The sequence below is a fragment of the Lycorma delicatula genome, chromosome 4 (assembly GCF_047948215.1).
Source record: "Lycorma delicatula isolate Av1 chromosome 4, ASM4794821v1, whole genome shotgun sequence".
Classification (NCBI taxonomy): Eukaryota; Metazoa; Arthropoda; class Insecta; order Hemiptera; family Fulgoridae; genus Lycorma; species Lycorma delicatula.
The window spans coordinates 157,964,756-157,982,687 of NC_134458.1; the positions used below are offsets into that span (position 1 = coordinate 157,964,756).

A 17,932-nucleotide genomic window follows, 5' to 3' on the forward strand; every position below is an offset into this window, starting at 1 on the left:
TATGATTTCAATCATCATCCAATGTGATTCATCATCAATTGCTGTGCAAGTGTTTACTGTAATTGAACACGTGTAATGTTTTTGTTATGGTGTAGTGCTATATTTTTCATTGTAATACATTTTTTATACATACATTTACTGTACATTCAATTTTGTGTATTTTATAAAAATGGTTACCGTAACTTAAAATGTCTAAAACGTTAATACTTGATATTAAAATAAAAAGTAGTAACAGTTATAAATGTCTACAAAAAATAAAAACTCAAACTGTGTGTGATATGACAAAACATTCTAATATCGGAAAAACTCAGATAAGTAATATCTTAAAACGCAAACTTGATATCTTAAAGTGATGGACTGAAAATGACAATCAGTTAAGCAAACGTGCATTTCCTAAAACTCCAGGCCTAGCGGTTGAAAATTTGACTTATGAGTGGTTTTACAGTGCTTGTGCTAATAACATTCTGGTGTCTGGAACTTTGATACATGTGAAAGCCCTAGAAATTGCTAAACAGTTTTGTTACAAGGAGTTTAAAGCATCAGGGAGTAGGTTAGATAAATTCTGAATTAGACATAATGTTTTATTTAAAAATGATGAAGCTGGGTCAGTAGATGAGAATTTTGTGTCTGAGTGGAAGGAAAAGTTAAATGAAATATGCGTGAATTATAATGAAAGAAAATATTTACTTGATATGAGACTGGTCTTTTTTTCTGGCCCTTGCCCAGTAAAACATTATGTTTGAAAGAGGAAAAATGTACAGGGGGAAGATATCAAAAGACTTGACTGTTATGTTGGCTATGAATATGTCAGGTGAATTTGAAAAACATTAATAATCAGCAAAGTTGCAAACCACGATGTTTTAAGGTGTGTACATAAGTTCATTAGAAATTGGATGGCATTCAAATAAAAAATCTTGGATGACTAGGGACATAATGATGGACTGGTTGTTAAATTTTGATCGTAAAATAGGGAAGTCATACTGTTCTTGGACAGTGCAAAATCCCATCCTAATGTTAGCTTAGAGAATGTAAAATTGATATTTCTTCCCCCTAATACTACTGCAGTATGTCAACTGCTTGATCAGGGGATCATTAAGAATTTTAAAGTTCAGTATAGTAAAAAGGTGTTACAGTACTTATTGTCAAAGTGAATGAAGTTATGGATGCTGATGAGCTTTCTAAAAGCATTAGTGTGTTGGATACAGTTTTATGGATTCGTACTGCTATAAAGTAAGTTACTACTACGACAGTAAGAGATTGTTTTGTAAAACCCAGTATTAAACCTCCACAAACTAACTTCAGTTCCGACATTGAAAATCTTATTGAACCAAATGAAAATTCTCTGGAACAGAGTGAATTACAAGAACTTATTAAACGATTGGATACTACAAAAAGTACCCAACATTGATGACGCACTCAACATGGAGGACATATAGACTGACATCTGTGATCTTGTTACTGCCTCAGACTTTACTACTTCCAAAACGAATGACAATGATAAATCTGGATTTAGGATTAGGATATTTCTCTCAAGGTACCACACTAGACTATGATTTACCATTTGTTCCATCAATTTGTATGGGGTGTACTGTTCAAGGAGATTGGACAATAACTTAAAGGGTGTAATTTATCTTTACTAGATTTCAGTGGGAATCATCCCACTGGTTGGCATGGCTTGGCATCTGACCAAGAAACTGGAAAACTTTGTCAGAAAATATTTTGGTAATTATTTAGAAAGATGATACACATTCAATAGTCAGTAAACTAGGCATATATTGTTTTCATTGCACTGATTGAAATGTACAAAAAAAAGTGTTTTTCTCTACCATAGTTTTTAAATTAGACTAGATTAGCGAGCAAAGTGAGCATTAGGTTATGTTTGCTGATGTATGAAGTTTCATTTAATTTCATTTTTTTGTAATTTAATTGCATTAATGGTTCATTACAGTCTATCAGTAACTGAAATCATCACAAATTTCAATGATACTTTATTGAAATTAGTAAATAAAAAGATTGATAGTTAATTACATAGTGAACTATTCTGTGTAGTGAAAATTGTACTACCTTGACCAAAAATCCTAAACTTAAACCTATACTACTTTAAGTCTTTTCATTAAGTAAATAATATGATTCCCTTATACACTCCATTCATGCAGTTTGGATATCAGCATAATCTATTGATCACTTGGCTTGCTAACCTTGTTAATATTAAATTGACCAATTTAAATTGTAAACACAAGAGAATATTGATACAAATTCAGACATTAACCTCGCTGTTATGGAAATATGTAATTTTTTATCATCATTTTAAAATAAGTAAGTAAAACCTACAATACAACACTTTTTTTTGTATATCGTCTTTCTAAATGATTTCCAATATTTTATTATAAATAGACAAAAGATGTCCTAATGATGTATCTAGGAGGAGAGATAGTGGGCCTGATATTATCATTTCTGGGGGAAGTGGTCACAGGAATTACTCAAGGCATATCTTAGCACATCAAAAGAAAAAGGAATGCTTAATTAATTTTTCAAGTTTCCAATAACATATGGGATACTTCTATCTGCAACTTATACCTCATAAACTCAGGAGAGTATGACAATGTAAGAGAAACTGATATAAACAATTTAAGAAACATGTTCATCACATTAATTGGCGAGATGATAAGGATGCCATAGTTTTCCAGTCCAGTTGGCAGCGGAGATTATCCTGATCAAACACCTGAATTTTTTTATGGTGTAGACATAACTTAGCCACAATTTCTGTTTGGCAAACCAAAACACTCAATAGCATACAACTCTTGCATTACAAACAATCCAGAGTAATTCTGTCATAGGCTTTCGATTGAAATTACGTAAAGCCCTGCGATGATCCCTGAGTACAACATTCACTTTAAAGGTGCCAATACCTTCACTGAGATTGCACATATGTTTGTAGCTCACTGAATCTGCATGACTAATACGACTTTCTTAAGGAAAATAGCCACCCTTCACATCCCCTATCCTCTGTTTGATGGTTGCATGTCTCGCAGATGAATCCACGAAAAGACACTTCATCCAGGAGACAAAGGTGAATTTTCTGCAGACATAGTATCAAAGGATTTTGGTTAAGTGCAGTCTTCATCCCACCATTGAACAATAGGCCACCTTGGCTTCTCAGATGTGAGAGGAATAAATTCACTTACACTATCAAGTGCCAGGTTTGTAAACATGGCAAGTTGTTGGATCATACTGACACTCTTGTCATACTGCTTGAATGAATCTTTGTATCCTATCCAATCCACTCTCAATCACCTAACCCCATGCTCGACTCAAAGACAAGTCATTATTACTGACTGAGATGGTAACTGATCTCTGATCGCTTACAAGTAAGTCTTTGGATACAAGCCAAGTAAGACATGGAAGTAAGGATGCTGAACACAAGGATAGAGAGCTGCACGAAACTGTACCTGATGACGATGACATAAAATATGTATGATCCATCGTTCAATAAGCAGAGATCCAAGTTCTGCTTCAGTCAATCAATTAAAATATCTCGAGAAGAACAGGATGTTGAGTCTCACGAATAGTGACAGCATTGAAATCGCCAATTATTAGGTTGGGTAAAGGATCTGTTCAATCTATGATTACAGATTCAACAGATCAACCTCATTGATACTGGTAATTGAGGAAGGTACAAACAAGTTGCTGATATTCATTTTAAATGGTGCCAATTCCTTTACTGAGACTGGAGGTATGTTTGTAGCCAGCAGAATCTGCATGGCTAATATGGCTTCCTTTGAGAAAATAGTCACTCTGTCAGATCATCTACCTTCTGTTTGATGGTCACATCTCTTGGAGATGAAGTCATGAAAAGAGAATTTATCCTGGGGATGGAGGTGAGCTTTCTGCAGACTGTATCAAAGAATTTTCTTTCTTTAGTAGGATTTTGACATCCTCATGGCAAGAACAGAAACCACAAACATTTCAATGAATAATATTTGTACTAATAAATAATATTTTTTCCTGTTATATTATAAATTTTGTATGCAGGTTACTTATCAAATACTATCCATTTTTTCATTTTGGTATTTATAACCTTTAGAAAGTGATTTGCTTCTTCAAGCACCACTTCTCCATGACTGCTGAAGCCAAAAATGTTGTATCAGCCAATGAGGTTTTAATAGATCCCTTCACAGGGTTGGTAGTTTGCTTTGAAATTGGTACAGTGGGAATTTTATTTGGTGGTGTACTCACTAAAGTGGTTTTTGGTAAATCCACTATTTATCTTTCTAGCAGAAGTATCCCTCTTCTTGTCTGTACTCAATGCTGCAATAGCAGATCTGGGGGATTTATTTGGTCTGACAACGCCTGAACTATTTTAGTCAGTTTTTGCATGATACACAAATGCGCATCGTACAAAGTTCTCTTTTGTATTTTGTTAAAGAGGGTCTGGGCAAAACTTAACATGGGTTGAACAGGATTCCTCACGTTCAGTGATTTTCTATATTCCTGATGAGCCATAAAAAAGGACAGTTTCTACTTGGTATAGATCTTTAATATAGCCCTTTTTTTCCTTATAAAGGGGACCTTCTCAAGACCTTGCCAACTGTGAACCTTTAAAATTTACTCACATTTCTACTTCAGCACATGTACTATCATCATGTCCTGAACAGCTGCAACATGCACAAACTTGTTCCTTCATATGAGCAAAATTCTGACTCTGAAAGCAGCCCCTGGAATTTGGTATGTATGGTCGCACATGTACAGAGAGGTAACTAACTTTTATTCAGTTAGGAATATGGTCAGTGTAGAAAAAGTTAGAGCATGTGTGGATGTTGGCACATCAACACCATTCTTCTTCCTCATAATCCTCTGCACAGATGTGACTGACTGCAGTGACAACTGTTCAGTAACTTCTGGTAATTCAATGTTAGTCAAGATATGGCAAAATATCATTCCATTGGTGAAATTTATTATCTTATGGGTCTCCACTATCACTATATCTTCCCCTATATACTAAGGGCCAAGACTTTCTAACACTGTTGGTTACTATTGACTTCAGTCAGCAGAGCACCACTCCTAAGATTTGTAACAGATTTCATAGACCCACAAGTTGTTACAATGCACTTATTTTTATCAGGAAGGGAGAGATCTTAGCAGAGGATTTACCTACATTCCTTATACTTTATTACAAGAAAATTTAATATGCTCTGTTATGTTTCTTTATCACTGGATAGATCTTCAGCTGACAAGGTTGATTGAAGTCTTTTCAAACTTTCAAGTCTGTTGATTTTTTTCAAATGGAAACAGAAAAATTATTAAATGGAACTGAAATTTTGTTCCTATGAAAATTGTGATTTAATTTAACAGTCCACTCCAGCAGAGTGTGCACATACTGGAGCTAGGACTGCATACAATTAGGTTCACTCTGGTGCCCAGAAGATATCATTTGAGACTCACTATGTATAGCCGTCCACCCATCAACATGATAGTTCCCACCTAGGCTTACATTGTGCTTTTAAGTCTTTTGCTGTCCTTTTGTAGCAAATGACCAACTAATCTAGAGTCAATTTTTTTCCCCTGATATCCCAGCCACGTCCAGTTTTTATAGAAAGGGAAATCTGATATTTCTCTCTTGCCTGAAATTTAATTCTCTGCAATCCCAACATTTATTTTATTACATTACGACACATGGAAGTTTCTTTTTAAGTTAATAGATTTATTTTCATACTTATAAAATTATTTTATTTTAATTGTTAGTAGGTAAAATTTAAAAAATAGTATAATAAAATTGAAAATATTGCTAATCATCATCAATTGCATTTTATTTTTCCCATAATGCATTATAACAAGTATCTCCAAATTGCCAATTTCCCCAAGCTAAGTCAATATTATCAGAATTATTGGTATTACTCACGGAAATATTTTCACAGACCATTAACCTCAAATTCACTATCACTTTCTGATCCTGAAGGCGAATTAAGAGTATTTTCATTAACTGTTGGATCACAGTCACTATCATCACTAAACAGACTTTTCGAATCGTCACTAGAAAACTTATTCATAATATTTTCCAATTCAGTATCACAAATTCGATTACGAGAACTTCCATCCATCTTTCATACCTTAACTTGTTTATTTACAATTCAGACAAGATGTCAGAACACAGCCTACTAGATATGTTATCGTTTAGATAACGTTATATGTGCGTTAGTTTACTGACAACAGATTCAGATTAAACAGCTGATGCTAAATTAAATAGAATACGACATCGAGTGAGAACTGTCTAAATTTCGAGTAATATTCGAGTCAAGATTTACTGATGTCACAACATTGGACTGCTATGTGAATGATATAATGTGGAGTGGTTTACACCACTGGACCTGACATGAATTTCAGAATATTGAGTATAGTACGACAAAGGACTGCAAAGGGTTAAGGTGTTGCCACACCACTGAGTGTAAGAAGAAACATTGTAAGGTGTTGTGTTACTATGTAAGATGATATGTTGTAAATTGCATAATGTTCTTGGTCTAGTGTATTTGTATGGTGTAAAACATTCAGCAGCTCAGTATGTAATAGGAAGAAAAGCTGCATAGGCTAGGGCCATGGGGTATAACATGAAATGTACAGTTTAAATTCATTCATTTGTGAAGTTTTGCTAGATCATAATTAGTTTGAGAAATTAGTTCATCAAATGTAACATTTTTATCTCAACTTACTCCTCTAGATTTTATCATCTGATAGTAAAAATTTGTTTTATTTTTTTTTAGACTAGCGAGGATGATGTTTCTCAATTTGATACTAAGTTCACAAAACAGACCCCTATAGATTCACCTGATGAGTCAACTCTTAGTGAAAGTGCAAATTTAGTTTTTCAGGTTTGTATTTTATATTTACATGTATATATCTTTTCATTTTGATAAAAGGCTTTTAAAAATACTTCAGTCCACCAACTGTGGAGGTTTTTTTGAACATCACCACCACAAATTAGAAGTTTAGTATTCTGTCAGTATAACATCATTGTTTAATTCTTTTTTTTATTAATATTGGTCAGTTGTTATATGTTTGTTATGATAAATTTCTAATTTTGTGTAGTTAGTAAAAGCTGCTGCATAACATATTTATCATTGACACTTAAACTAGTTTAATGAGGCACCAAAACCAGAAAAGAGTTAATCATGTTTTGTTAACTTTTTTAAGGATTACACTGTGGCTTTGAATAGATCAATGATACCAAAGAGCACACTACCTAAAAAAATATGCATGGCTTTTGATGTTTATGGTAATTGGCTATAACCATCGTAATTGCAGGCAAACTGACATAAGACACACTCAAATAAATAACATAATCATTTCTAAAAATAATATGCATCAAAATAATATGCTAGTCTAGGCTTATCTTAGGATAATATGAGTGATTAATTGGTTTCTTATTGCTTTTTATATCTATTCAAATATATTTTCAAATATCAACATGCTAAGAAACCCTTCTTAAATGCAAGTGATATTCAGCCCTACAAATTACAAATTGTTGTTCATACTAATACTGATGATGATTAGCTATTTATTCTTATGCTTTTCTGTAAGGATTAAGTTATTATTAGGTTAGTTGGTTAACCTGGAAAGTCAGTTGATTGGGAGTTTGTTAATAGGAGAGGGGCTGCCTTATTTAACATCCTTAAAGAACATAAGTATGAGGTCTGTTCAGGAAATAACCGAACTTTATTTTTTTAATCTTTATTATTAATTTCACAGATCGTTGGCCCTTGTCCCCTTCAAAGTACTCCCCTCCCCTATTCACTCACTTTTTCCAGTTCATGAAGCTGTCTTGGATAGTTTCATTTGAAATGGCCTTTAAGGTCCTTGATGAATTTGCTTGAAATTCATCAGTAGTCTGAAGATGGCGTCCTTTCATCACTGATTTTAATTTTGGAAATAAGTAAAAATCCCAAAGAGTCTGGCAATTAGGGAGGCTGATGGAGACAGTTATCTTATTTTTGACCTAAAACTGGCGAGTTAACAAAGCTGAGTGTACAGGTGCATGGTGAAGGAATCATCAGTTGTCTTACCATAACTCTGGTCCCTTTTTGTGGATTTTTTCATGTAAACCTTGTAAAACGCCTTGATAGTATACATGGTTCACTATTTCAAGACAAGAATTCAAAATGCACAATTCCATTAAAATCAAAAAAACAGAGAGCATCATTGACATTTGATCAAGACTGACATGCTTTCTTGGGCCGTGGAGATCCTTTGCCAATACATTGTGATTGAACTGTTGTCTTGATGTTATACCCATAAACCTTGCTTTTGTCTGCTGTTACAATCCTTTGCATAAATATTTCATCATCATTGGCTTGTTCGAGAAGTTGCCAACAAACATTCACTCGATGTTCTTTCTGCTGGTCGATCATCAAACGAGAAACAAATTTTGCTGCAACTCAATGCATGTTTAATTTTTCAGTCAAAATATCATGGCATGATCCATTTGAGATGTTAACTACTTCTGCAAATTCTGTGACAGACAATATGCAATTTGCACGTACCAGATTGTTGATTTTCTGAACATGTATCATCAGTTGAAGTCGAAGGCCTTCCTGGTCGAGGGTCATCTTCAATTGACTGATGATCACTTTTAAATCATGAAAACTATTCATAACATTGCGTATGACCTAGAGCATCATCTTTCTAAGCTTGTTTCATAAGTTGAAACATTTCTGTGAAAGTTTTCCTTAGTTTTACACAAAATTTTATTTTCTATCGTTGCTCCTGAAAATTGCAAATTAAAACAATTGCTACTAATACTTAAAAACATTGCACTTAAATAACAATAACACAAAAACTAAACAATATATCAACAATCTAAGTATATGTGGTTACAGAAGAGGTTTCGTGGAACACAATGCTGCTAAGCAATCATACATCACTAAATATCTTTGTTGGCACGTAATTAAAAATTTTTGGTTATTCTCTGAAAGACCTGGTATTAAACTATTTGTTTTAAATCTATACATGTTATTTCATACTTATGTCTATTTTTTGTTTTGTTTAGGGATTTACTTATGTAGCACCATCAGTACTAGAAGAAATGTATAAACCACCTAGAATTGTTAAAGCTAGATCCCCTAGAAAGAGTGGTACGTATGTACACCAGTTACCATTGAACAGAAATAATGCTTTTAGTCCACGTCATAATCCATTGAATGCTCCAACACAAGATGAAATGATGGAAGTTGTATCAAATCAAGGATTGCCTAACGTATAGCATCTTCAAGACAGTTATTATTATTATAATTATTATTATTATTAATTATATCATTGTATTACTGCAGGATCAGTTATAAAAGAATCAATTGTAAAATTATCTAATTTATGCACTGTATTAGACAAAGTTGGGTGGTTAATATAGATATAATGAATGAATTAATTATTAACTCATTGATCAGTAAGAATTGAATTTCATGATTACAAAGTGATTAGGTTGTGAAAGTTGTTATGTAACAGTCATAATCTGTAATTTCTTTGTTTTATTTATTGCATGAAGATTATTTTATAATTTTTTGGGAAAAAAAAGATACAGTCAATTGATTCTTGTTAACTCAAATCCCTAGGGTACGAAAAATTATTTCAAATTGTATATAGTTTGAGTAATAGAAATTAATTTTCAGACTTCTTCAACATACAGAGGTTATAAACTAAAAAATAAGTACTGTATTGTACTATACATTAAACAATTATAAAACAACTTTAAATATTTATTAATAAATATTACTGTGTGAAAATTAACCTATCTAAAAATATGTTTAAGTAAATTGAATTAAGCAATAAACACAGTAATGTACATTATTCACTTTTAAAAAAGTCAGTAATTTTACTTTCCTTTTTTTTGTTACTGATAACATGTGGATTTTATGTTCTCAGTAGAAACAGCAGCAGAAAATATACTGTCTAGAACTTCATTCGTTTTTTTAAGAACGTATGCAAAGTGTTTATAGCATCCTTAGTATCTTATAGTAATGTTATACTCTCAATCCTCTTCAGTATTTGAGGTATATTTTCATACAACTTCAGTCCAGTACAGTATTTTGAATTTCTCAATTACACCCTCATCTAAGGGCTGGAGTTTTGATGTCATATTAGCTGGTGAAAATTGTTCTTTGATCTGTTTGAGAGAAGGAATGATATAAAGATAATATTCAAATAAAGATAATACTGTACGATTTTGATTTATACATGGTTTTATGAGTTACATAGGTAATCATTTTATCACTTCAACTTATAGAGGTATAATTTCCCACAATTTTTTCCAGCAAGACAGGTTTTCTTGAAGGGAAACAAAAAAAAAATCTGTTATGAAGGATTTCGTGTTATCAAGAATCAACCATATATTTATATTAAAAAAATAATAAAATTCATATAATTATTTTAGATTATTTAATATTTCGTTATTTACTGTAAGACTGTATTATTGTGTTAATTATTTTTTTTATTTTAATATATATTTGTGGCTTGTATATGAATTTTTTAATTTTTATTTAATGCTTTTGTATTTCTCAATTCTGTAAATTAACATCTTATTTTTTTTTAGCATTCAGATTATTAAAGGTGTTGAGAAATAATATTTTTTTTAAATTAATAATATATTGTTTTATATCGGGACTAATTTATAGTTCAGATGTTTTTAACCATTCATGAAAAATGGCGTAGTTAAACCGAGTTTACTTATAACCCAAGTTTTCAAAACTTTTATCATTAGTAATTTAGCTTTTTATTTAAATTCTTTTAGCACAGCCTAATTTAGCTGTTTGTTCATGCTAAGATTGTGTTATTAAAGTTATGCAAATTTTGTTGTCTTGCCAAAAGTTCATTAAACCTTTTTTTATTTATCTTTTTCGACAATTTTTTTTTAACGTACAGTATTACTGTAAAATATTATTATAATTAATTGAAAGAGGTTTCATAAACTAAAAATGTCATAAATTAGTAGAAAACATTTTCTTTTAATTCGGTCTGAAAAATGATTATATAAAAATTGTTATTACTGTTTTAAGTAACAACATTAGATGGAGAATTCTGAACAAGATTTTTGTATTTATTTGATAGCTTGTTTCTATTAAAACAATAAAATAAATATGTTAAAAAATTAAATGTGTCAGGATATATGTTTATATTTTCATCTATGAGTGTGACTGTGTTAGGTTATATAGATATTATAAAAACGCTAAAAAAAAGTTTTAAATGCTTAGAAATTTTTTTCTTTTTAGTAACAAAAGAAAATTGAATTCAAAATTATTGTAGAAAATTAAACTAAAATTTAAGTTAAAACGTAGAAAATAAGCTAATAATAAAATTATGGTTATTTAAGGGGAATAATAATTTTTCTAAAAATAAAACTGTTTATTAATTCACAATTCTTAAATTTAGTTTCCTTAAACAGTACAGTTTTGTGAGTTCTCCCCTTCAATACTGAATTTATTTTATTGTCCTCTAGTCAATTAATTTAACTACTATTGTTATTTCCAGGTCATTATATTTATTTCTTGGTTGCTAAGATTTTTTCATAAAAATCACTAATACAGCCCTGAACAAGATTTAAATGCAAACAGTGTATATGTTACAACGATTACTGACCACCATAATGGCTAATGAGTGTAGTTGCAAAAAAAGGACAGTATCCTTTTTAAATAATAACTCATTACAAACAGAGAGATAACACAGTTTTCTACTCTTTTCTAAGAAGTAAATTATAATATTTTCAATTAAATATTAAATAAACTTTGAAAAATAGATGGTAATCAGATGAGTACATAAGGACATTGATTGTACTTGAGAAGGAGTTGATTAGATTAATATTTGAGCATTAAAGAATTAAAAAGGTTTCTGTCTGGTTTTAGTTGATCGATCGGTTTGATGACTTAACTCATCATTTATTCTGTACTAGTCTTTAAATCTCAATATGTTTGTTACACCTTACATCTTCAGTTGAGTTACTTTAAGCATTCATTCTTATTTTCTCTTACAGTTTTGTTCTCTGTATTTTATTACATTACAGAATTTAGTAATCTTGTACTTTTTAATATATTTTTTTTATCAATAATGAAATTCTTTCCACCAGTTTTTCTTCTGAAAGACCACTTCATTTAATATTTTTTTATATCTTTGTTATTTTTCACAAATTTCTTAAAATCATGAATTCATCTGTTAATCTAATATTTTGTTGTCAAAAAGAAACTTATTATTATTGCTTCATTTATGCCCTTTACACATCTAAGGAAATTTATTTGTTTAACAATACTTAAGCATTCTTATTCATATTCTATTATCAATGATGCTACTCCTCTAGGAATTCCACAGGAATGTGCAACCATGAGGTTGATGCAACAAGAAACAAAGCTTAGTCAGTAATTCTTTTAAATATGTATTCTTGTATTTATATTCAAGTCCTATTTAATAAGGCTACTCCAATAGTATCATAGTTAAATTATAATGATGCATTCTTATTGCACACTATTGGCATTTGTTATCATTAAATAACCACAGCAGGCAATGAAATTTTAAAAATATATTTAAAAAATAGTTTTTTTTTAAATTTGCTTATTGTTATATAACACTTATTTTTTCAAAATGTTTTATTAATAATTTTATTTGATGAACCACACATTATTACATCCATGGATAGTGAATTTGATTCTAGAAGGATTGTACAAGTTAAAAACTACACAGAAATAAAGACTAGATTTTATAAAAATAAAAAACTGAGGATACTGAAACAGAATAGAAAAACCACTTTATCAATTATCACAGTAGTGTTTTAAAATATTCTTTTTAGATGGTATAATGTGTCAATTATGACGACAGAATTTTTCTCAGCTTATTACCGAGTAGTACCGTAAACTTATTTTTTCTTTACACTTCAAAAAGTAATTGGGTATATATATAGTCAGTTTTTAGTAATTTATGCTTAGCAGATCTAGCAGAAATGCATACTCAGCTTACGGCTGTAGTAAAAATATTGTTTTGTCAGTTCATTACTTTCGTCATAACTGTTTTATAATTTATGTAAAATTATATATAATGTTTACTACACACTTTTAAATGTATGATTTTTCTGACGGTTTTAAAATATTTTTATTTTTTTAAAGAAAACTATATCATGTAAAAATAAAATATATTCATGTTAATGTGTTTTGGCTACTTTTTAACTGGATCTAAGTTACCTTTTTTTTTAAATTTTATTAATTTTTACACCGTTTTAAATGTAAAATTGTTATTTAATATTTGCCACGTTGTATTATATTTTTCTCTTCAACTTGATTGAATCTCTTTCAATATGTGAAAGTTAATTCAATTTTGTTTAAAAATGTGTGATTTTTATTTTAATAAGTATAAACAATTGTTATAAAACAATATTTTTTTTTTTAGTATGTTATTAACCAAAGTAAAAAACTCTATTTTTTCTAGTAACTCATTTATTAAAAGTTGTGCAGAAAGTATTTATAAATTAATTTATTTTCATTTTTACAAGTAAATAATTTTTTTTCAGTGTTCATACAAAGAATAAAATATTAGTAAGAGTATTGGTATTAAAGCTTATTAGTTATTAATACAGTAATGAATTTTTGATAATTCAGTTTTCATTTAATTTTTCTTAATTTTATCCTTAATGTAAAGTAATTGTAAGTTAACTTGCTGATCGATTAGTTAATATTTTATATTAATAAATACAGTTTATAAATAATTTAATTTTAATTTTGGTTTGTTTACAGAGATTTTATTGCAAATAAAATTTGTTTTGGTTTTTATTATTATTATTAAAGTTATTCTATTGAAATTAAAAAAAAAGTTATAGTCCTTGTCAAGTATGATTATGTAGCATTAATTTATTAGTAGAAGTTTTTAATTGTGAATTAATGTCGCCTTGTTTGGTAATTTGCTTCGTGATTAAATAAGTTGATTTTTTTAACAGTAAATTAATCTATAATCATTAGTTGTATGTTAAATTAAATTTATATAATATTTATATTTCTATGCTATGTTTATATAAAATTTAAGTTAACCCTTTGGTGCAGATGTTAATGATGCAGATGGTGATGATGAGGTTAACCCTTTGATTGCAGGGGTATATATGATGTCAAACAATTTTCACCATAGGTTATTCCTGAAATAATTATATTAATAATAATAATTATTATTATTATTATTTATATAATATAACAATCTTCATTGAAAACATGTTTTATTTAAAATTATGAATCCGGTATCAGTTAAAAAATTTAAGTTTTTTAATACTATAACTTGATTATTTAGGTTTGACTCAATTAGTTTACAAGTATTTTGATAATATAATTAAATTTCCACGATTTTTTTTTATAAAGTTGAAACTATTATAGTTTCATAATAAAATTTCATGAGCACATGCGTGATAAAGATTGACAGAATTAGTAATTGTGATTGTTATACTCTATAAATAATATATGGAGGAAGATACTGTCATTTCATCCAGTACAGTTATAAAAAGTATTTACTTTCATTTGGTGAAAGATGTTAAATGCACCAGAGAGTTAAGAATTGAATAAGAGCCTAATTGTATAGAATATTTTACAATTTTTTTTTTTGTATAAATAAGTTTCATATTGCAGTCTAAAATTTGATGTACTTACGATTTCATATAAACTGTCAGTTTCATCACTTTAGCTCTCTTTTTCTTTTTTAAGTTTGTATTGTTTAAACTTCTTATACTGTTTATTTCTACAACCTGTTTCTAATTGTTTTTTTTTTCTAGCTAATTTACTAATCTGATTTTAATTTATAAAAAGTATAAACAATAGCTTGAAATTTGTTAATATTAAAATAATGGGGAGGAGAATTCTTTTACTTGGTAATTTTGAAATAAAACAAACTGAAAAAATATATTAATGTGTGTTTCTATACTTGTAGATTTTATATTCAATATATCTATCTGTCATATTGTTTCTGTAGCTTTTTTTATTTGGTCTTGCTGCTAATTATTGGTCTTAGTTGTTGGTAAAAAAAAAAAACGTATTGGTAATTATGATCATCATCCATTAGGGAGTTTGTGAATTTTACACAGTTTTTTGAAATGTACAAAGTCATTCTATAAAATTTAGAAACAAAAGAGTTGTAACTACTTTGTTTAGTATCATAATTGTGCTGTGGTTGATTAAAGTTTCTTCAGTAAAATTGCTACAATTCTTAAACTGTTTGACATGTATTGCATCAAATGCAAATTAATCTTTAAAAACACAATCTTAGTGGATGGTTTCCAGTATCTTTTGTTCTTAATTGCTTATCTAATTTATTTTGTTTTTATTTTTTATTTTTTTTGTAGGTTAAATCAGCATCCATATTGACAGTGGTTTTATAATAAGATATTCAGCTGGTGCAACCCGTTTTTGAGACTCATAAAGTTTATATTTGGGAATATGATATGACAATTTTCTAGCATGGGATAAATGCCAAACCTCGCTCATCCATGGGCTGCTGTATATTTGGCTCATTCAACTCGCAGATTTATCTGTAAATTTATATTACACTATAAAAGTCTAATTTACAATCAATTTTGTTTTAATTTTTGGAGTTTTTTATGTTATTATCAACTGTTTTTTTAGAATATGTAACATTTATAAAACTGCTCTAATTTGCCTAGCAGCCAACAATTTATATCTCAGATGTGCTACATAATGAGCTACCTTGATCCTGAAACAAATTACAGTAAATTTTCAATAGAGCTTACTTATAAGATGTTCCTTGCAAATAAAATATGTTCCTTTTAAAAGTGTTAGAATACTTGAACTCTTATTACTGGATCAGTATTTAAGTTCAGAGTCTTTGCTGGGGTTTCTAACTTAACTATCCACAACAGAAAAGTAGTAATATTTTTCTCATGCTAAAAAAAATTCATCTTTTCCAAAAAAAATTTTTTTATTTAACTTTATGCATAAGATTATAGTTGCTAATGCAAATAGAAAAATAATATGCCTTATCCTTTATTTTCATTTTTTTTGCCATTTGAATTTTTAGTTCACCAGGATATTAGAAAACGCACATTAGTAAATAAATAAAATTTTAATTTATTTGATCAAGCTGAACAAGAGAACTAGGTTGGGTGGGTAACTCATTTGACAACTTATTATATATTTTCATTATCATAAAATAGGAATTTTTATTGTACAAATCATAGGATAATTGAGTAGGTATTTATTGATTAGTTAGAAGAAAATGTAATATCATCGCAGATTTCATATGTTTATGAAAAGGTGGTTTCACTGAGTACAAACAACTTGTTTTTTCTATTAAATGTATTTTGTATAAATTTGAAGACATGTTCCAATTGTTCCAGGGAATATTTAATGAATTATTCTTGTTTTCTACATCTCTAATGTGATTCTCTAAAGCTTCTTTAAACTTTGTCTTTAATATAGCTGTATAAAAAGAACTTAAGTTAATAGAATGATATCTAATGAATGAATATATATGTTGGCCATAATTTTAAATCATTTCTTCCAAATCATTGATTTTAAAATGTTAAAATCCAAAAATTGATCCAACTCCTAAAACCTAGTGCAGTAAAGTACTATCTTGAAAAATTACGTATGACCTAAGATTTTCAGAATGAGGTCCAGAGTAAAACTCATCACGTTTAACTAACACTTATTTCAATATGGACTCAAAAAAAAAAAAAATAGCCCCTGTAATCTTGTTATCCAGTGGATGCAAATATATGGGTAGTAATATTACACTGCAGTGTAAAAGGTAAACTCAACAGAAAAACAGACATTTTTAAGATAACCAAAATTAATTTTATGTAAAATCTTCAAACAAAAACAGTTTATCTTCAGAAAATTGCCTAATTCCAAAGCTTGTACAATTTTCATTTTACATGTACTGTAAGTTAATTCATTTGTGCAGAATCTTAACCATTTTGCTCTTATTTATGTTAACTTGTTTGAGATATAGGTAGTTGACTTTTCAGGACTAATTGAAAAGCATTATGCACAATTTTAATAAAAGTCTGTTCACTTACCCTAGATCTATCACTTTACTTACCATTCTGTTATGCTTTATAATGTTTGGTTGATCTCATTCATACTCATCATTAAACGTCTGTCAGAATCCATTTGGCAATTTCGATTTACAGTATCACAGTAATAAACTTACTGTCTCCTTCATAGTTATCATTTTGATACTAGTTTACCCAAATGGTTTCTAAGATTGTTCACAGGTTACCTTTGCTTAAAAAATTGGGCTAAAACAAACCAAAAATGATTTAACTAGACTCCAAAGTTACTTCACATAACAAAAAGAACCACATTATACTTCACAGTAATATTTATAAAGATCACAGGTGAAATAAGATTCTATTAGAAGAGGTTTGTTTAAAACTTGTTTATGTTATTAAAGAAACTTATGATTATAATAATCAATTTCTACTTAATGAATTTTTTTCTGAAGTTGTAGTTTACATACACCTTTTTTTTTTTTTTTTTTTTTTTTTTTTGTTTAATAAGATGTATCACATATAAGCACATACATGTGCTTATATGTGTTAAATTCATGTGTTAGCAAAATCTAAAATTGTTAATAAAACATGTTCCAAAATATATATATTACTATTAGTATCTAGAGTCAAGTTTTTTGTAGCTTAATGCATGCTATGTAGGAATACTGAAATGGGGGGAAGAGAACTACTCCAGCATCACACAAATGTCTGAAATAGTAGTAGATAGATCTTAAAATGAAGACAATTTAGCATATAATCAAAACTGGATAGTAAAGAAATACTCCAGATGACACAGAATTTACCATAATTGTAAGCATAACTTCTCTAAAATAAATATCCCAGACCATGTAACTAGTCGATGTATAGCTGATATAACTTATGAAAATACTTCTTTCTTCCATTAATAAAAATAAATTTGTATGCCAT

The 17,932-nt window shown here is 29.2% G+C and overlaps 1 protein-coding gene across 1 annotated transcript in view; it reads left to right on the plus strand.

Annotated features, from left to right (window-relative positions):
- The window catches only part of S6k (Ribosomal protein S6 kinase), a 96,570-nt gene extending 85,539 nt beyond the window's left edge, over positions 1-11,031 (plus strand). The window contains exons 10-11 of the mRNA XM_075364589.1: positions 6,756-6,863; positions 9,038-11,031. Coding sequence (XP_075220704.1) covers positions 6,756-6,863; positions 9,038-9,250 — 321 coding nt within the window. The 3' untranslated portion in view covers positions 9,251-11,031. The remainder of the gene's footprint in view (positions 1-6,755; positions 6,864-9,037) is intronic.
- Positions 11,032-17,932: the final 6,901 nt, after the last annotated feature.